The following is a 22,111-nucleotide window of genomic DNA, read 5'->3' on the forward strand; positions in this document are numbered from 1 at the left end:
TCAGAAAGGAAAGGAATACACCTCTGGCATGTGTCACCTAACCATATATTCTCCAGACAGTGTTAGTTTCCAATAATGCATATAAGTAGACATAATTTTCCTATTTTATTAGTTTTCTGCCATCACTCCCTGAAAGGATTATAAGTGATCAAGTTAATTGCTCAAGGAAGCACTTCAGAAGCAAGCTGCACCAAGTGAGACTGCCTTTGAAGGGAGTTTCATGTGGAAGCAGGGGGCTATGAGTGGGGTGCGTGCTGCCACTTGCTCTGGGTATGCAGTGTCCTTGCTTTGAGCGGAAGCCCGGGCTCTGTCCCTTGGAGGGACATCTGCGCTTGTAAGCCAGGTCTCAGGCAGCACAGCTTCCAGGGCGACCCCCTCCTGAGGCAGGGAGGGAGGCTCTCAGCTGTTTTGTCCAGGGATTTCACAAAATAACAGTGCATTCAAGATGTGGGTTTGTAAGCATGTTAATATTCATCTAAGCTATAACTTTTAGGTCAGAAAACAACACTCTTGTATTAAGTATGTTGCTCATCTTTGGTAATAGGACATTAAATACAGTTCAGCTCCTCTAGCTTGGTCAGTGGCAGTTTTACAAGTCTTGGCTCCTAATTCTGTACAATGCCAAAAAGAAGAAATGGCTTCTTTTTCATTTTACAGGAATAACTGAAAATTGCTCTTTAAAATACTGCCCTACTTAAGCATGTGGCTATTGGTGGGGACAGACAGAGCAGCAGGCAGGACTGGGGCCTTCTGTCTGCAGCCCTGGTGTACCAAGTTCCATTTCACTGCAAACATTTTCCTTGTAGAGAGTAAGTAATGTGTGCTCCTCTGAGAAAAAAAGATCAGACGTCTCAATGGTTAGCCACTTGTGATAATCTCTAACAGAAACTCCTGCACGCTGTGTGAGAAGAGGTAATAGAGATAGTCACAGCTGAGCCCAGCATCAAGGCTTTTCATGTGTTTTGACCTCACTCTGCCTGTCAATTGTTGCCCATTTTAATGCATGCCTGGCAAAGAGAAGTCATTCATACACAAGATTTATTCCTGGACTGAGATTACTGAGCAATTCAGCTCCCACTTTAGGAAAAGGAAAAGACAGTCAGTTTAAGTCTAAATTCTTGTCCCTTTATGCTATTCTGATGCTGTTCAATGATGTTAAAGAAGCTATAATAAGAACTCATACCCACCCTAATGCTGTTTTTCTATGCCAAAGTGGTGTAAAAAGACCCTTCTGCAAATAAGACTCAGCCAAAGGGAGCAAAACTGTTACAAAGCACCAAGGCCTGTATACCCTTTTTTTTGCAATAAATAAAAACTTCGGAGGGATGCTCTTCTTTCATAGAGATTCAAGTCTTCTGTTTCATTGCTTCCATTTTTTTTGGGGGGGGGGGGCTTGCAGAAAGCTGAAGATGGTGATAAATGTTTGCCTGCAACCTTTGTTCAAAATGACAGTCTGAAATAGCCGCCGGTAGACGACAAGTTTTGAGGGTTTAGTGTCTCAGGTTTGTTCAGAGCTAATATGGCCACAGCTGACCCAGCAGCTGGGGCTACGCTGAACATGGCAGTACTGGCAGTACGTTTTATGTACATCAGCCAGGAAGAAACCAGCTCTCGAGCCCCAGGCCAGCAAGACTTATGGGCATGGTAAAAATAATACATTCAGTTCTGGGAAAACAATGAATGATCTTCTGTACTCACAAGTATAAAATTGCCAATGGTCCTAATAAGCACATGTAATTAATTCATTCATATCCAATACTGTTTGACTGGAATAGTATTTGCTGTGACATTGTACTTTGGGAACTGACTATAAAATACTACATACTGGGGCACAGTCAATTTCCAGCAGTGTTGCATGTGGAATACCACCCTCCAGAGAAACTAGAAAAGAGAGACAAACCTGCTAATTCCAGACTTGATTTTTGATCCCTTGTTCTGGTATTAACCATGATATACTAAATACAGTCAAAGGTGTTTTATGGAACTACCTCTGCTCACCAGATTAACTTCCAGGAATCAATTTAGATAAGGAAAATTTGATCAGCATTTTCTTGTAAAAATTATCAGAACTTTATGATTAACTGCAGCGTGTTTGTTTAAATTCCCTCTTCCAAATCCACAAACATAATATGACACACATGGCACCAATGAGTTCCTCCAGCAAGTGAACCTGAATAAGTTAGTCAGACAAAAGCTCTTAGTGATAAGGTACTAAATGGTATATAACTATCAGCATTGCATGATAGCAAAAATAAAATCAAGAAGTTTCAATCAAAGAGAAGATCTACAGATTTAAAACTTATAAAACAGTATACCTTTGTAGCTCACTTGTTTGAGATATCACTGTAGCTCATTATCTGAATTGTGTTCTTACATAGATAAGTGACAGTTATATTCTACACCAATAATGCGGTAAAATGTGACTAGGATTGGGCAAGAACAACAGACTGGGCAGATTCCAGGGCTAAAGTAATTTTCTGCCTCGTGGGGGGAACTTTAGTCAAGGAGTTGGTCTGGGAGCAGTTTTTTCTTGGACTGCCAGCTGCGGGGAGGAAACGTCTAGCCATGAGAGCAGGGGGTGTCTCAGCCTGATGGCTCATGAACCAAGAGCTGTGCGAGATCTTCTTTGTCCCTGTAATATGGCACCTAGAGCTCTGGGCATTAGAACCATACTACCTTGTTCGGATTTGGAAAGAAAGTCTGCTACAGATTTGTTTATTTCAGAATTTCTTGAAAGATTCTCTGGGATTTTTGCTACTGGCCAGAGAGTGAAGCAGAATATTGGCAGGGTCTGACCTGGTATAGTAATTCCTACCTCCTCTGAGCACAGTCTATAAGTGTTTCTTAGAGTCAGGAAAAAATGGTTCATAAATAAAAGCTCAAAATAATCCAGAAGAGAACCCCAAACAAACCCAAAAAGAATGTAAGTGCATGCACAGAAAATAGAACTGCATGGAACAAAAGTCACCAAGGATTTTGAAGATTTATCTTCGAAAGGTTGGGAGAACAGCTCTGTAACAGTCTTGCCTTCTCCCCCACAAGGTTTAGACAGAAGCAGTTAAAAAAGGTGAATCAAGGAACAAAACAACCCAACCCCTATCTTTTTTTTTTTTTTAAACGGATACTTGGATTACTACAAACCAAACATGTCTGAAACCTACCCATTGTGGCAGAGAATATCACAATTCCTAGAACATTCATGCCGTCACTCGTGCCTGGTTCTGACTTGTAAATCACTTCAGGAGGGGGAGTGATATCCAAGGCAAAATTTTGGACATTGGATCCATTCTCATCCTGGACTCCATATATTATAATGCGACGAGTGGTGCTTTCAGATGATGCTTTGTTAGATTTAATGATGGGAATACTCTTGGTGCGGTACTGAAAGAAAATAAAATAGTTTTTATTATAATATCCCAGCAGGAATTAATAGCTTAACGAGACCTCCTAAGTGCTCTGTTTCAACAAGTCTGCATGTTAAAGGAACAAGCATGAAAAGAATGACAGCTCCTGTCCCTGTGCTGCTGAAATCTGTAAAAACAGTTGAATTTTTGGAAAAGCATAACAAAATCAGAGTTTCCTATAATCAGACCCTTGTGCAGCACACACACCATCTCCTAGATCTCCATAGAGCTACTTTCCTGTAAGACATAATCAGGAATGACTTCCTAAAGGTTCTGAGTGCCCTTTTCTTTGTCTCAGCAGAGGTAAGGTTCCCATGAAATATTCCCCAGATGAAATAAATATAGCCATGCCTCTTGCTCACTCGGAACTTTTAGATGAGGTTTTCTGGCCAAATTTGAATCTGAATAATTATATTCTTCCCAAATATATTATTTTGGTCCTTTAATTGGACATAGTATTCTGTTCTTCCTCTGTGCAGTGTTACTGTGTGCTCTTAAAGAGATCCCAGCTACTCTGTGACTCAGTCCTGTGGTACAAGAAACCATACTCTAGGCATACTAGCATAAATTGTACTGCCATAAATTTTTCCCTACAGCACGTTTCTCAAGGTCCTCAAAGATCTGGCCTCAGGTGGAGGTGGAGCTGACATGGGTGTACATGTCTACTCTCTAGTCACACTGTGCAATTTATGCTGGTTTGTTTTGCCTTCAGATACCAAGGCTGCTGAGGCTAATGGAAAGGGACTCATTAATTCCTAAATGCTGAAGGTACTAACAGTATCTGGAATAATATGTGATGTCTGTATCTGGATTCTGTTCTATGAAGATACATATTTTATATGATGCTGGCTCATCTCTTGCATCAGTGGTAAAAGGAATACAGCCACTTACCTGCTTGAATGTGGCCTCAACAAGATTGGCTGGAAACATGTTCCTAAAAATGAACAAATAAAAGAATAATTTCTGTGGAACTGAAGACAACTTCTGTTTACTGTGCCTTGGGTCTCCCACGATAAACCAGTTATTTACCCTCCTAGAGAGCAAGGGCTGGATGGCTGCAGAAGACTGCCACTCTCTCCCACTCGTGCCATACAGCTGTACCTGACTGAGCAAGGCTCAACACAGAGACAGTTCCTCAGAATTAAAGTTTTGAGACTTGCTTCTAAATACCTGAAGCGAGACCCAGAGGCTCTAGTTTCAGTTTCTGGCTCTGCCACATTCTCCATGTTGTAACTGGGGCAACATAATTGCTATCATTCCTTTCCCCATCTGCTAACGGGGAGAAGAATATTCCTTTATTCCATATTCTGTCTTTCCTACTTAGATAATGAGCTTTTCAAGACACTGTTCAGGGATCTATTCCTGACACTCCTGGATACTGTAATCTACTTTGGGACTTCTAAGTAATCCTGTGAGATGACTCATAAATTGTAGTACCTCCTGATACACTTTCATCACTGAAATTGTAAGTGATGTAGACTTTGCAGTGGTTTGGACAGGAACAATTTTCTATTCAAAAAGAGGATCTCATTCCTGATTACAATAATTGAGATTAGAGCTGCACAGTCTCTGCTAAATTTTATTTTAATATCATTTCCAAGGCTTCAGAACAAGAGTCTGAAGTGAAGCCAACAGCTTCATCTTTGCGCACAACTGAGCTACAGAGGAAGACAATGACCATACGCTGTGAGATCTGCAGTGAAGCTGATAGATTTTGAATTCCAAAAGGGACTCTTGTTGTCATCTTTTCTGACTTTCTGCTAATCTATAACTTCTGTTTGAGCTCAATTGCTACTTTGCAGAAAGACATTCAATCCTAATTTGAAATGGAGAGCACACCCTCTACAGGCTTCAAAGAGGAATCATAGCATAGTTGGACAAAAAAGCTAAAAAGTCATACATTTCCATGCAGCATTTGGGAATCAAGATTTGTGTGATGATTCTAATAGGATCCTTTTCAGAAATGATTGCTTTTAAGCCCACATTTCTGAACCTGTGGGCAGAAGACAGTGACAGCTTAGCACCCAGTTCTATGCTTTCATATACATAAATTTATGCAAGGAGAAACTCCTGAATTCTCTAACAAAAAGACTTTTTATTCAAAGCTTAAGCCCTAAGACAGGACAACACTAAGTATATGTGAAAACCCATTCTCATTCCGAAGAGAATTGCTATATATATAGTTAAGTGCATGCTGAAATGAAACATTTTCCAGGGCTGCTTTCCTCTTTGCAGCAGCATCAGCATATGTCTTCTGCTAATGGAGTCGCAGCAAGAGCATGCTGTGCTGCACTGGCTTAGAAAAAACAATTTTATTGCTATTTTAAGTGATCATAATGTGACATTATGGTCGCACTTAAAATTATGAGGTAGAATCTGTTTCAGTAGCATCAGGGACTGAGAGAAATTGCTACAAAGAGATAATTAATTATCCTTTTCAGGGCAAAGCAGAGGCAGAAGAATTTTAATTAAAGGGTAGCTGTACTGTCTAATGATTGAAACAGAAGATGGAAAAGGAGTGGGTTTTGTTGGCCAGCTGTGTGAGGGCAGACAAGGCACGTAAAGGCATCGTTGGTCATTTTGGTGAGGTTGTTGCTTTAGGGAAAAATAGTGTTATACAGACAATTTACTACCAGGCAAGACAGAATGTTGGTGTGCAGCACTTTAGTTCTCTTCTTTAACTGTCCTGGCCTTTCCTCACCTCAGCACAGGTGATACAGTTCGGATTACCTGCCCCTTGCAGCCTGATCTGCTGCCTGGTGTTCCTGTGGGATAACAGCCTAGGCTGGCTGTGCTGTACACTGCAACACCTCCGTACATTTTACCAATCCTGCTTAAAAGCCCCAGGTATGATGCTGGCTGTGCACTATGGGGATGTGACAGCAGAGGACAGCAGCTTTGGACATATAAGGAAATTATCATGAGTTACCAAGGTTTAGTTAAATTAATGCATTCCCTTTGCACACACTTTCATTTAATTGGAATGATTTAGCTTAAGACACTTAAGACACTGTGTAGTGATGTGCTTAGCGATGAACAACACTCACTACACCATTGTAAGCAGTGCTGTACGTCCGAGTGGTGGGCTGCCATCAACAGAGCTTTCACCTTGGTAACAAAAGCACAAAGCCCTGGGTTATCTCTGCAAATCGTCCATAAAGCTGATGATTCTCCGGTTCAAATGCCGAATCTGTAGCCAAAGCGAGACACAGACAACAGCTGGCTGCGCATCGCTTTCCTATCAGATGCAGACACAACCTTCTGCCTGAGCCCTGGGGACTTGGCTGACACAGGGGACTGACTGAAGAACAGCTGGATGGAGCTGGACCTGGGAAAGATGGAGAGGATGTTTATAGGACGGGAAAGCACTGGAGAGAAAAGTTGGTTACTGCCTTATTATGCCTTATAAGGGAATTCTGCTTCCAAATTGTTAAAGTTAAATTAATACTAAATTGTCTTCGTTTTGTGATTCGAGATGATCAGATGAAAGGTGCTACAGGAGCGCACAGTGTTAGTGTGATGGTTGTGCTCTGAGCTGCTGAGTGAATATGGATTATTCTGAAAGCACAGATCCACACTGAGGATTCCTGCACAGCTCTGAATATGAATGTCACGTATGAGCTGCAGCTTTACAAAGAAATATGAATTTAATTGCTGATAATTTCCAATTTCTGCCTTCGTTTTATAGTCCTAATTAGTAGAATTAAGAACAAATTAAGACTGCTCAAGAAAGGAAATATATGGTTAGTAGCTAGATTACATGTTAGACAAATTTGTGGAGGATTAAAGCATTTTGTTTCTTTATCATTCTTTATCCTGCAGGAATTACAACTACCCACTTAATACTGTATGCTGGAATTCTCCCAATATTTTTTAATATATTATGCACTGTGATCCGGTCTTTGAGACTAGCCTTACCAAAGTTACACAATTTATCTAGTGAAGGGCTGGCCTGAATGTGTTTGCCAGAACTTCGGCTTATTTTTTATTTTAAGCTGGTTTACTTGGATTGAAAAAATCCAGTATTAGCCAAAATTTTGTTTTGTTAATTAAAAACATTCAAGAGAGCAATTTGTGGATGAGAACTGTAATGGGCTAAGAACAAATAATGACAAGAAAGTATCAAAGTGTCACCTAGAGTTGGGGGATGACTGGGAGTGTTTGTTGGTTCAGTCAGGCTTCTTCAGAAACACTTAAGAAATTCTAGCTTTAGGGGTATGTTTTGTTGCACGTTGCTATTTCCACCCATGAGCTGGATGTTTGGCAGGAATCTCCTGCCAATGTTTCAGAACAAGACACTGAAATGAGACTGGTAGTGGGGAATCTAATGTTTTACCATGGAACTGGGATGAAGAGGGCTGGCGGGATCCTCCTGCCTCAGGGCATCCCTCCTGTGGGTCTCTGTCCCACCAAACCTGAGCACTGGGGAACGCTAGCTGGGGTGGGAGCTTCAGTTTAGCGCAAACCCCAGACACTTGCATTTGCCCAAACGTATTACAAAACTAATGACGGGGTGTTGCAACCTGTCGATCTCTCCTTGTGCTGCCCACCTACCTTCCAGGCATCCAGCCTGCAATCAGACTGGCCCCTGCAGATCTCTACTAGCTTTATTGCAGCTCTCCACAAGATAAAGATCTACCCACATGGATCTGGAATCCGGGCCATAAAGTGAGGCTGTCTCTCTACTCAGAACAGGCACTGTGTAACAGGCACTTGTGTTTATCACTAACATATATTGAATTAAAGACACTTTGTCAGTACTTACAAAGTAATAATTCAAGCTGAACTACTCATTGCTGTCACCACCTCTAAATGCTGTTGTGTTAATTCAATTAAGAGAGCTAAGCAGATGAAATACTTCTAGATTTCCAGCATTACTTTTAGATTGCTTACAAGATACAGGACACAAAATAATATTGTAGGAAACTTAAAGTGATCTGGGATTCATTTCTCTAGTACAAGCAACATTGTTTCTAACCTCAGTGGCACAATTCAACATTCCTGGCAAAAATAATTTCACATAATAATAGGGAATTAAACACAGTGAATAACATTGAGTGGGGCTGGTGTGGAACACAGATAAATTTAGGTTTAAGACAAAGATACGATTGTAAAACAGAAACTGAGACATATGGTTTCTGGTTACATAAAGAATTAAGACCTAAATACTGTCTGCCCTGAGGAAGAACATTTACCAGAGCGTCTTCTGCTTCAGGAATTCTGCCAGAGCAGGAGCGTTCACATGGGCTAAAAGGGTGAATGTGCATGAAACTTCTAGCTCAGTGGACCTTCCACAGGCCGTAGACAGAGCTGTTGAGCCACAGCTGGCACAGCATGCCTGGCCTGCATTTGCTGTGATAGCATATACGCTCAAGGGACCAACTAAACAACTTCTTTGACTACATCTTGCTGGGATGCACAGGCTGGTTCATTCTACTAGCAAATTCTGGATTCCCTCCCTAATTCTGTATGGGATAAGAGGATTCAGATGGAAGGATGTATCAAGCTAGAAATGTGTATGTATGACTAAGGCAGCATCTGCTCTGCAATTTGGAAGCTGTGGAATTTGAAGAAAATCCTGAAGACTTGTATCAAATATAGACAGCACCTTGTTCCAAGGAGCAACTCCGAGGGTGCAGATTCCCATTACATGTAGGACTACTTAGCACCTTACCACTGCCAGAAGTGGGAGATCCTCTTCCCTTCTCCATTGCCTCCCAGCAATAAACCTACCAATTAACACTATTGGCTCATTTTCCCCCCCGTAGTATTCTGCTGCTTTAGGAACTGAATTATGTTAGGAAGCCATTTTTCAGCTCAGGCCATGCCTTGGCACTGCCCCCAGGACATGGGAGCTGTCTTGCTCTCTTCAGAAGGTTGATGACTCTGAATTACAATAGTGTTATAAATATCAGCATCGTTAAACTGTTTTACTGCTCATGCTGAATTACCTGAATTGTCCACAGACCATTAGCCTACAGCTACTGGGATAGCCTGTTTGATGGCTGCTGGATAACTTCTATTAGAAACAACACGCCAAATTCTGGTTGCAGTTATGCTACTGAATATCTGTGACACTCCGACTGAGCCCTGAGTATAACATCTGCTGATTCAAAGCATTCAGCTTTTGCAGATCTTTTTAATGAGAAATTAGGCCAGCTGCTGTAGTGTAAGAGCAGCCACAGGTACGGCAGATGTCGTTTCCTTGACTCAGAACACCCATTCCCTCTGGGGCACTCTCTGCTCTGCAGCAGCAATCTGGTTTTGCTCTCAGACGTTGACGTTATCAGTACCTAATCCCTGCCACACCAGACAGTCTTTGTCTGCAGTCTCCCACGCTGTGGAATTAAAGCCACCAGACTGTTTTTTTTCTGCACACGCATCCTCGTAATATTTTATTGGCCTATATTTGCACTGAGCGTAAAACAGCTTTGGACACTCTGCTCTCAGGTTTGAACTAGCACAGCTGAGCTTGCAAGAACATTTCTTTAAGACTGGGTAGCTGACAGTATTCTACATTTCAGTGTTTGAGATCTTACCCTGTCGCTCTGTAGAGCAAGGGTAGAGAGAGTGGAAACGGAGTCTGAGTGGCTTGACATGACAGCTGTAAAGTTTCCTGCTTTTCCAGCTGTGCACAAGAATGAACAGCACTATGGTTCCTCTTTACTATAGGCTGAGGTCCTTCTCAGTGACATTATCTCAAAAATTCATTTGCTTTTGCTGTCCTGTGTGTGATTTCATCACCAGCTGTGTAGACTCCTGACTACTGTTACCATATGACATGAGCCACAAATCCCATCCTTAGTCATACGGGTGCACATCTGAAATATCTTCCTGCTGGTGTCAGGGTTTGCACTCCTGAAATCAAGGGCAAAATTTAATTCAGCAAGACTGAACAAATGACCTATCTCAGGGCCCATGGGAGAATGCATCTTGCACATCAGTAGTCACCTCCAGTGCCTCGTCTCTCATCTCAATCTTACTACCTCCTGCTAAAGGACCAAAGAAGGCCTTTGCAGAATTAATGAGGCATTTAAATCCTCGTTATTGTGGTAGAAGATACTACTAGGATGCAAAAATCACTAACCAGGTCTAAGACATTTTCTATTGCTTGTCTTTTTTGCAGATCAGAGCAGAACTCATATTGTGCAATCATTTTGCCAAACACTTGGACTTTTTATCTGTCCTGTGGCTAACACTCTTGCATGGCCTTTCAGTTCCAGCAAGGGATCTGGAGGGTGAACCTCCTTACCCTGCTGCTTCTGAAAGAAAATGTCCTGACACAGCCGCAACAGGGCTTTGGCTTTCTGGAAAAATCATTCTTTGTCGTGGAAGCACAAGTACATCACATCTTTAGGAATCTTGAAAAGGCTGGATCATATCAAAGTTAACACGACAGGCCCAATGCATTTCCACTATGATTCCAGGTTCCAACAAGGCAAAGCTATTTCATAAAAAGTGTGCATTTACATTGGAAGATGTCCAGGCCAATTGTCAGGAAGATAGATGATTTATTCCCTTTTAGGGTTGAGGCTTTCTTAATGCAGTTTTAACTCTTGGCCCCCATGTACCCCCCGCTCTGTGACTAAGGTGTCCTGACCAGAGAACAGAAACTGCTTCGTAGTCCATCTCCCCAGTGTTATTTTCATCATGGAATTCTCTTTTTTCCATGTTGGTTTCCTTTTATGCCAAACAGGAACCACACATTTAGGCGCTTCAGAGTCCTTTGTAAGTACTCAGGCTTCTGTGCAGCTTGAACTGCTTAAAAATTAACCAGAAGTGAACATCTGGTCACATACAGTGCAGAATAGTGCTGGCACCAGGCTGGTTTTCTGAGATAAAAGAAAACTGGCAATCTGAAATGAGTAAAAAATGGTAGTTTGCCATAGGGGACAGATACATATTTCTATCATAGTATGCAGTGGCTTTTAGCAAAAGATATCTGAATGTAGGGCAAAGTTATTAAAAAAAGTTATTTCATAGTTTAAACCCTGGATCATTTAACGCACTATTAAATATCTTATTGCATGTATATACAATTCAGTCTTCAGCTGTAAACTTTTTAAAGCATGATTTCTGGTTCTGCACAGCCTGGATTTTTTCCAAACTACAGCAGATACTGGGCTTCTCCTGCCCTATTTTCAAGAAACACAATTTCTATAAAATAGGTTATAGTTCTTAGCTTGAAAAGAGGGAAGGGAAATGATTTTAAAGAGTGCTCAGGATTCCTATGAAAACACAAATCCTCTACAGTGTTTATATCCTCTTCTAACTATTAATGGTATAAAAAAAAATCCTCTCTTGGTTAAGCCAGATTGAGTTTTCCGGTACCTGCTATTAAATTGGATGCAATCCTGAGTATTCAGAGGTAAAATGCTCTGACTTAGCCTTCCAGTAAACTTCAGAAACATACAAATTTTTGTGTTATGGGTTAAGGCATGATTTAATCCTGATTTTATTTGCCAAATTGTTTTATCTGGAGTTCTTGAACTAAATAAAGCTTGTGATTTCATTCTGTCTGGTTAGACTTGAGAAAGACTAAAAACCTATGTGAACCTTGCACTTGCTGGTGCCCAGATTTGTATACACAAATAGTCTTACAGAAAACAGGAGGGTGAACCCCCAGTTTGGCTGGGATTTTTTTCCTCATGTGAATATTTCTGGTGTTTGCTTTGTTTTTATCTCATCAGCCAAATTTTGCTTCCCTTGGTGACAAATGCAAGTAGAATGATTAAAGTTGCAGCAAGATTTACCCTTCTAAGTCAAAAGTATCTTGATAACAGCAATCAAATGTGGTGGAAATAATAACTGCTAATGTAAACAATGTGGTCCTGAGTCACATATCTTGTTTTACAAATGCTTGTCCCCCAGTTATAGGCATTTCCTAATCTGCTTGTCAGGTGAATATACGTTGTAGAATTAAACAAACCTAATATTTTAAATTGAATGCTATTCCTGTATGGCTGTCCCTTTTTGTCCTTTTGAATAAAATACTCAAAGTCTGAATTATGTTAAAAATTGATATCTTGCCTTCCGTAATTTCTTAACTCACAAAAGGCTGCTGAAAATTCTCTCTTTTATTCTTGGGGACATAGTGCAGGGTTCATTTCAATATTTCACAGAGCAAAATGAAGGTAAAGATGTGTGTTGATTCATTGCTATTACTTCCATTCAGGTGCTCCAAAAGCCACATTCCTAGAACAGAACTCCTACTAGGTCTCCTCTGAGCTGGGAATATTTCCTCTGGCACCACAGATTTTTCTCAACGATCCTCAGTGAGGTAATTTCTTTTCCACGTGTCTTGGTTTTCTAGCTGTAAGAAAGGAAAATGGTCCTTGCCTAACTCACAGAAGTATTGCACATCATGACAGTAAACCATTAAAATTCATAAAGCATCAGGTACTTTGGTGCTTTAAAGAGAACAAGATGATACTTAGCTGGAGGATTTATAGTTTTAAATGTGGAAGGAAATATACTTTCATGAGCCTTGCAGTCCTTGCACCAGAAACCTTGAATATAATTAAGGCAGATTTGTACATCTGTCTCAATGTAGTAATAAAGTGGCAGCTAAAGAGAGAAGCGTCTTCAGAACGGCATCTCCTGCACAGCTTCAGACTCACAGCTGCCCTCTTAATTACTCATCCTTAGCCTGGATCCTGGCACACTGCCGATGGAGAGGGACGAGGTATGTGAGGGGAGATTCCTGCACAGGTACGAAGGTGAACTACCCAGTTAAATGGTTATCTATCTGCCACAGACAGCAGAAGATACGTTTTGTTTAAAGCTGGATCAGGTCAAAGCAAAAATTCAGACATTTATGGCCAAAGCAGCACTAAAGTTTTTAGGTATTTGAATGCTGATTTTAGGTATTTGAATGTTGAAAACACTTCTATTATGCTGCATTCAGTGACCTCTCTGTCCAGATTGAATCTAGGAGGAAATCAGTAGGGGCAGATTCACATCCACAGATCTTGTCCCCGGTCTCTTTGGGTTCCCTTTAGAAAGGAAGTCTTTCAAGTACTTTTGTTTCACGTGGCAAAAAATGGTTGACCTGTGGATACAATTTTTGAGGCATGAAATTCAGTATGTCGATGAGATTATGTATGTCCTGTTTGATGCGACGTTTAGAGCCATTTCAGAATTATGCAGTACAGTGTCACTGTTATGTCCTAATCAAGTCCTATACACCGGAGGTTTTCTTGCTGTATTTTTTACATAACAGGCAAATACTCAGGGGAAGCACCTTCTCTTCCTAAATAACGCAGAATAATAATGCGATTATTGATTAATGTTGCAGGTGTTTAGGATGACCATGAGGCTCTGCGGTATTTCTTGGTTTAATTTTTTGCTAAGTCAGTACATTCTTTACTTTCTGAATAAAACCACTTCTAAAAGCAAAATCCTCACCCTGAAATTCCAGAAATTCAATTTCTAGCAACATCCTCCCTGCCAAATATTCCAAACCTGACAATCTCATATGTAGCATCACAAGAAATAATCATATATTTCATCATTTCAAAGTGGCTTCAAATCTGAATTCAGTGAAGGTGAATACGTGTATCACCATGCCAAGATTCATGCTTTTAAAATAAACCCCACAATTATGTCAAATATATCATCTCTCCACTTGTACATTTAGCATTCTTCATTTGCAGAATGCCAGATGTTTCCTGTGTAAACTTCTGTGCACATATGCAATTGATAAATTGAGAGGAAATTAATGAATTGAGAAGATAAGCCAATCTGGGCCTAAAAAGATGGTCTCCAGCTGTGAATGGAAGTGATTTATCATTGAGCTAAAGGATCAGCTTTTCTAGCTCAAACCAGCAGATACATCATTACATTTAATCCAGACTTCCACATAGATATTTAGGAGTTTTGCAATTGACTTTAGCAGAGCCAAGATTTCACCCATAGTGTTTGCCTAGGCTCAAAGCCCATTCCCCACAGTTGTGTTATTCTTATTTATTTATTTAGTAAATGTGGTTATTTCTGCGGTGCAGGAATAAAAACCATCAGTTTGTGCACTCAGGGTAGAAAGATTGCAGCTGCGACTGCTGCTTAGCACAGCAAAAAGGAGAGAGCTTTATTCTCTCTCTTTAAGCTTCAGTAATGAGAGTGGCTCCTTGGCCTGTCGTTGTTGGCACCTGCCCAAACCAGTGAGGACTTTAAGGTTTCGCAGACTAAAAGCACGTGTCTGGTTGGAAACATGAATACCTGAAATATGCATGGAAACTACTATAATTTGCCCAGGTTAATGTTCATAGGCAGTGGAATTATATATTATATTTGCAAATGTTTACTTCAGGACATAGTATTTTACCTGCAACAAGGCTCAGCAGAATAAAGTGTTCCCACCTGTGGTGTACAGGGACTAGCCAGGCAGAGATGAAGGGATGAGATCCTAACTCAGATCTCAGGTTCCAGTTGTACAGACATTCGGTCGTTTTATGCAAACATAATACTATAGAACTGAATTTAAATTTTGCCTGCCCAAATTACTTTCCATCTGACTTTTCATCTCCATGAACTGACTTACTCTGGGTCTCAAAAAACAACTGGGCTGGTGTGAGGAAGGGGATGGGAACCTGTGGTGAGGGACACCCTTTCCAGAGACAGCTGTAAGGTCAGTTTGGGTGTAACATTGCACCATTATGTCTCACTATGCCGTTACTTGTCTAATACCAAGGCCTTGGAAACAGCTCAGCACACCAGAAAGGGTTTCCAAACACTGCCACTATGAAGACAATCATTAAGATTACAATTTTCTTAAATTCTCTTTTATTTCTCAGGCTACTCTGTAGTACTAAGGGATTCATCCAAAGCTCCAGAAACTTGCTCAGTTCCTCTTGCCGTAGGAATTACAGTCCTTTTATGTAGCAGAAACAAAATAATGTGACTTAACATTATGTCACAAACACACACGCACGAATTCCACTGCGCATGTATCACGGCAAAGTCACTGGGGAGGTACAGATGCCATGAGGTGGGCATCTTCCCATTGAAGATGAAGATGGTGGTTTTCTGGAAAGCTACAAAAGAGAGCGTGCTCAGCTGCTGCTCCATGAGTAATATAACATGGCTCATTCTCAGTTAGACATTGATTGATACAGTAGAAGAACATGCGGGTTTCAGGTGGCCTGGCTGAGTGCAACTTGGAGGAGAAAAAAAAGATTTTTACAAGCTTTTCATCCCACTTCCTTCTGATTTGAGGCCCCAGTAACTCTCATTAAAGTACTTTGTGTGCTGACTCCTTGTCAAGGTCAGGAATTTGGGTTTTTGAAAGACAAACCATGCAACATTTTTAATTTTAACAAGTCAAACTCCAAAGAGAACTCTTCATGTTCTAGATACACACTGGGCCTAGACACCCGTGCCCAATATCGTACGAGATCCCTGGCTTGAGAAACTACCAACCAAAGGCAAAACTTGGTCTTCCTGCCTGAACGAAATAAATCTGAGGCACATACTATGTTCAGTCAGGAAACTAATCCCACTAGCACCTGAGATGTTGAGACAAAGATGGATATTCAGGCAAGGCCATCACTATACCATCAGTGCTCTAATGCTCGTCTAAAAGAACAACCCTCCCTTCTGCAAAACAAAGTACAACAAACAAGAAAAAGCCACAAAGCAGAAGAAATAATGTGATAAAAATAAGGAATAAAAAGACCACAAGAGTGGTCTTCCTATTTGTGTCCTTCACCTGCAAGTTGCTATGAGTGTAACAGCACTTTTAAGAACTATTTCCTGAAAAATGTGGATTTCGCCTTTTATATTTAAGGTTTTACCTGTAGGAACTGTCTGCCCTTATTTAAACATTACATTTAAATACTATCTTGGCCGTAATAATAGATTTCATGATGAACTCCACAGGCTACATGTGGGGGTAAAAAAAAAACCCCTACCCCAGTGTTGTTAGTACTTCTGATATATTTGGTGGCCATTCATTTAAATTTTACTAGAAACAGCCAGTATAAATATCTGATAACTTGAAAATCATCAGCTGAAATTTTTTTGATTCTTGTTCTTGTTTTAAACAAAATGTTCATCCTTCGGTTCAGAACTTATCCTCAGGGCACAGTTCCTCATGCAGTCACACACAAAATGCTACCTCCAGAAAGCAGAAAGAATGGATGTAGTTACCGGATTAAGTCAAGCAGTGCATCTGCAGAGCTCATGATGGGCTTCCCGCCCTCTTCAGTGCTCTCCTTCTGTGCCGCTCCACCGGGATGGATAATGGAGACCATAATTATTCCCACAATCACAGCTACAAATGTTGTCCACAGGTAGTAAGTGACGGTTATGATACCTAATCGACTGGAAGTCTTGGCATCCAGGGCTGCTAGCCCAGACATTAAGCTGTGGAAAGAAAACACAACATACATAGTATCTTTTGCATAACGTTAATGCAGCTGAAAACCTAATTTCCTAATTATTCCAGTTTATCTGCTTCTCTCAGGATTGCCTACATGTCAGTGTTTTTAGAACCTTGCCAGTAACACTAAAGCTGTAGCTTCTGTTTCTAGAGGGTTGTTTCCCAATTGCCATGTGAGATCCCGGTTACTTGAAGGAACTTGCCGGCTCAGGCTGCACACATGGGGACTGAGTCCTATCGACTGTTCCCTGAAGCTGGAGGGACAGGTTTATATACCCTACACGTGTGACGGCTCAGTTCACAGGAGCAATGGCAATAATCAGTCATACAGACTTAGGCATGAAACTCTACACATCATTTTACAGAATCATAGAATAATCCAGGTCGGAAGGGACCTCTGAAGGAAATCTGGTCAAGCCCCTTATCCCTTCCTGTGTGAAGCCAGACCATGACTTCAAAATGAAAACCAGTATGGGGAAATTTTGTCATACAGTCCATTTTTTACCTAAAAGAACAACTTTTTTTTTCTTTCTAAATGAACACAAGGCACTATATATTTCTGCTTTACCAGAGGGCATACTGGGGGGTGAACTGTGATTCAGTGTGCCCCCAGTCGACGTGCAGACAGTGTATGGTACGCAGAGGAAACTCAGCTTTAGCTCCCACTGACCCTCTTTTATAGGCAAATTAGACAGGGCTCTATTTGGTCCCTGAACTTGCTGTGGGCTGCTCTGACATAGACCCTGATGCTGTTTCCAAGTGGCCTGGGGATGAAATTTGAGTTTCCAGTGACACAAGTGTTGCTTGGGGCTTTAAATGGAGATTTAGCTTTGAATAATTCTCTGCAAACTTGTTAAAGCATGGATCTCTGGAAAACTGCAGGTGAAATAAAATACCACATTTACTATGATGTGATGTGCCCCACTGTCCAGCTTTGTCATCAAACCAGAACCATTTATTAGGAATTTCCTCATAAATAGTCATTTACTAAGCTATGCCTCCTTGAATGAGATCTTGTCTAGAGCCCATGCTAAAGTGCAGCTTAACCTTCACAGTAGATTTAATGAAATCAAATGGGTGGGATTTAGTGCTCAGGTTCCTGCTATCCACTAGATTAATTAAGAAAATGTATTGCTTTTCTGCATCGCCAGTCTCTCATCTAGCATGGGTTTTGTTAACACTAGAGGAGCAAGGGGAAACATTTGTTGCACTCTAATATGGATCATTTAGAAAATGAACATCTTGATAACTCTCACTCTTGTAACCATTGTTCTTCCCTCTCTTTTATCACTGTATTTGATGAAAATTCCACCTTTCTGCGTGTCTGTAAAGCACTGTGTACAAACACAGCACTACATATTAAAAAACAGCAGCAGCAATTAGTTAGACTATTCCAATTCTGACTTAATTCCTTTGCATTTCCCTTGGACAGGTCCGTACGGAAGAGTAAATATTTTAAAACAATTTTTTGATAAAACAGTTGAGGTAAATACATTTATCTCAAATTAGGATGTTAGCTTTCTGTAAAACAACCTGTGTGTTGCTATTAGATTTCTAGGACTGAACTCTTCTCGCAGGCTGAGGTCCCACAGGCCATTGAGCCAGTTCAACAGCTTGTTGATGCCCAAAGGAGATACCTGTATTGTACTAGACTTAGCACTGTTCCACTCCCCACCCTAACCTTTCCAGAAAAAAAAAGGAAAAATGAAAATCAGGTTGATTTTTCACTAGCTGGATGTTTTTATGGTAACAATTTTCAGTGTTCTTTATAGATATATTACGCAGGGAAACAGACACCAGTGGTATGAAGGCCTGACGGTTGACCAGCAGATCTGTAACTTGTAGATAGGACACTATGCAGAGCAATGACTTGGAGAGGGCCCTACCGAGGAGACAGATGGTACATTTCTCTTCCTGGCACTGCCCTGAAGCCACTGTCAATGTGGTAAAGCCACACTGTTCCTGTTATTCTTGATGCCGCGTTGTGCTTGTTCTACAGAACAATGGAGAGATGAACCCTGTGCATAGCACTTGAACTGTCTTGATTGTCCACCTGAGAAGCATGACCAGAAGTACTTAGGGACAAAAATCCTAATTAAATATGTCCAGTGGTTCATGTGCCTTTGGGGGTGCTACCTCAGCCTCAAGGTGTTGGGCCGTTAGCATCTGGGAGGATGTTGTGCAGCTAGAATCTAATCATACATTGGCTCTTAGGTGACAAATCCTGAGGGGGCTAATAATGAGATTGCTCTGTCTTGGGGATATTCATTAACAAGATCATCATCTGTAATGAGATTATCCTGTCACCAGATAAAGTCATGCTCAGTTCATGCTGTGATGAGAAAGTCCTCAAAAGTAATTAACTATGGAGGTGCAACAGGGGTAACTGTGGTGTGACAGAAGCATGAAAAAAGGTCTGGGTTCAGACAAAGCTCTGTTTTTCATGGCCTGCAATGCTCAGTTTGAAGAATCATAGAATCATAGAATCATAGAATGGCTAGAGTTGGAAAGGACCTTAAAGATCATCTAGTTCCAACCCCCCTGCCATGGGCAGGGACACCTCTCACTAGAGCAGGTTGCTTAAAGCCCCATCCAGCCTGGCCTTGAACACTTCCAGGGATGGGGCATCCACAACTTCCCTGGGCAACCTGTTCCAGTGCCTCACCACCCTCACTGTAAAGAATTTCTTCCTTATATCTAATCTAAATCTCTTCTCTTCCAATTTAAAACCATTGCCCCTTGTCCTGTCACCACTCTTCCTGACAAAGAGTCCCTCTTCAGCTCTTCTGTAGGCTCCCTTCAGGTATTGATAGGCTGTTATAAGGTCTCCCCGGAGCCTTCTCTTCTCCAGGCTGAACAACCCCAGCTCTCTCAGTCTGTCTTCATAGGAGAGGTGCTCCATCCCTCTGATCATCCTCGTGGCCCTCCGCTGGACCCGTTCCAACAGGTCCATGTCCTTTCTGTGTTGAGGACTCCAAAGCTGGACACAGTACTCCAGGAGGGGTCTCACGAGCGCAGAGTAGAGGGGCAGAATCACCTCGCGAGACCTGCTGGCCACACTTCTCCTGATGCAGCCCAGGACACGGTTGGCTCTCTGGGCTGCCAGTGCACACTGCCTGCTCATGTTGAGCTTCTCATCCATAAGCACTCCCAAGTCCTTCTCCTCGGGGCTGCTCTCCAGCCATTCTCCACCTAACTTGTATTTGTGCCTGGGGTTGCCACGTCCCAGGTGCAGGACCCTGCACTTGGCTTGGTTGAACTTCATGCAATTTGCACGAGCCCACCTCTCCAGCCTGTCTAGGTCCCTCTGGATGGCATCCCTTCCCTCCAGCGTGTCAACTGCGCCACCGAGCTTGGTGTCATCAGCAAACTTGCTGAGGGTGCACTCTATCCCACTGTCCATGTCACCGACAAAGATGTTAAACAGTACTGGTCCCAGTACCGACCCCTGCGGAACACCACTCGTTACTGGCCGCCACCTGGACATTGAGCCATTGATTGTAACCCTTTGGATGCGGCCATCCAGCCAGTTCCCTATCCACCGAGTGGTCCATCCATCGAATCCATGAGTTTCCAATTTTGAGACCAGTGGAAGCAAAGAAGGGACCAGTGGAAGCAATTCTCCAAAGACTCTGGAGTAACACTGGTCATGTCCTTTTAAGCAATTGCTCAGAATCATTTTCAGAAAGAAATGCCTGTAACTAGTATGAGACAGTAATCATTCATGAACTGTTTTCCATTTGACTTCATATGTTTGATGTCAGAGGGAACAGGACAGAAGACACAAAGGTTAAGAGACACACTGATTATCACAGTTATTGTATGAAGTATGTAATACACAGTTATATCACAGGATTTCCTCACCATTGATCTTTAGAGCTCTAACATTCACAAAATGTAGCCAAAGAATGACAAGAAAAAGTACCTTTCTTACTTCCTAGGGAATAGGGAAATCAGGAAGAATAAGCTTCCAGATGTTTTAACTTAAGATAGCTGTATCATGCTCAGGTTTTCCCTTTAAATCTAATTTTCACCAGACGCTCTCGGCTACATAAAAACTTCCCCAACAGTTTCCTAAGCTGCTTCTAAGGCTGAACAAAGATGTTCCCATGCCATCCACTACTAGACTGTCATAAAACACAAAGGAATGAAAACCAGTGTACCTTAAATTATTGTCACGCCTCAGAATCTGGTTAGGCTTAAAGTAACAGGACAGATATTCGATTCATAGATTAAAATAACTTGACTTACTATGTAGCTAAGTGGCCTCCACATGTATGTTTCATGTGTAGCTTCCATAACACATTTTAATGATCGCCGAATGGACAAAACAGGATTAAGACAATAAAAAACAATCTGCAGCTTTTCTGAATAATTACAGTACATCTCACTCATTTAATTAGTCTGGCAAAAAAATATTCCACAAAAGTGTAATTTCATATTCAGGGACCATTTCTTAATTTGTATAGAAAAAAAATGATGTCAAGCCCAATGCTTCCAAAATATGTGTTAATGAGTTTTGGATGAGATATTAAGTCTTCCAGCGCAGGATTTAAGTGAAATCTCTGATTACTATGATTTAAGAGGTTTCTTGCACCTTGCTTTGAAACATCTGGTGCTGGATATAATAACAGACACCGTAATAAACAAAGTAGCCCCATGACCTCTTTATCTCCTGCATTGATTGTTCCAATTACATGTAAAAATCATCTTCCTGAGGCTTTTCTTTCTGCTGTCTAGAATAGTCTGCTTCATTTTTTTTTTTTATTCTATCTTGTTTAGCCAACAAATCTTGAATGAAATTGTGTATTCTCAGAGACAACACATGATTTGAGGAATAGCCTCCAAAACTGTTGTATCTGCTGTATATCTGTGTAAATATCTGTCCTATGGTCCTTATATGTCTGTTGCTTTCAAGCCTCTTCAAAGTTGTGTTTTGATAACCTGAAGATCTCTACACAATGCAAACCTGATGCTCTACAACATTTTCATGCTTGCAGTCTTTCTAAGGTTTGTATTTTTATTCTTAACAAGTACAAGATACCTGGCTTTTTTATTGGGACTTAGGTAATACTAAATCTACTCTGCTTTGTTTTCTGGGAAGTAAGTTGTTCTGCAGCCGAATCTGTCTCCTCTCTTCTCTGAACTTTCTAGCCACATTTTTATTGCAGAAAGGAAGTCTGAAAAGCAGTAAACCAAACAGCAGCATTTTGATCAAAAGCTTTATATAGTCAATAATTCAAAAAAGTTTATTTACTTGCAGCATTTTAGTAGGACAGATATTTAAGACAACTTCAATTGTTTCATCGCCGATTGTTAGTAAAAAAAA

General features: G+C 41.1%; 1 protein-coding gene across 1 annotated transcript in view; it reads right to left on the reverse strand.

Moving 5' to 3' along the window:
* Positions 1-22,111, reverse strand: part of SLC1A7 (solute carrier family 1 member 7) — a 56,063-nt gene that overhangs the window by 21,779 nt on the left and 12,173 nt on the right. Inside the window, exons 3-5 of the mRNA XM_074151306.1 lie at positions 16,551-16,766; positions 4,296-4,338; positions 3,162-3,381 (exon numbers count right to left, since the gene is read on the reverse strand). Of these exons, the coding sequence (XP_074007407.1) occupies positions 3,162-3,381; positions 4,296-4,338; positions 16,551-16,766 (479 nt within the window). The remainder of the gene's footprint in view (positions 1-3,161; positions 3,382-4,295; positions 4,339-16,550; positions 16,767-22,111) is intronic.

The sequence above is a fragment of the Numenius arquata genome, chromosome 8 (assembly GCF_964106895.1).
Source record: "Numenius arquata chromosome 8, bNumArq3.hap1.1, whole genome shotgun sequence".
NCBI classification, from domain to species: domain Eukaryota; kingdom Metazoa; phylum Chordata; class Aves; order Charadriiformes; family Scolopacidae; genus Numenius; species Numenius arquata.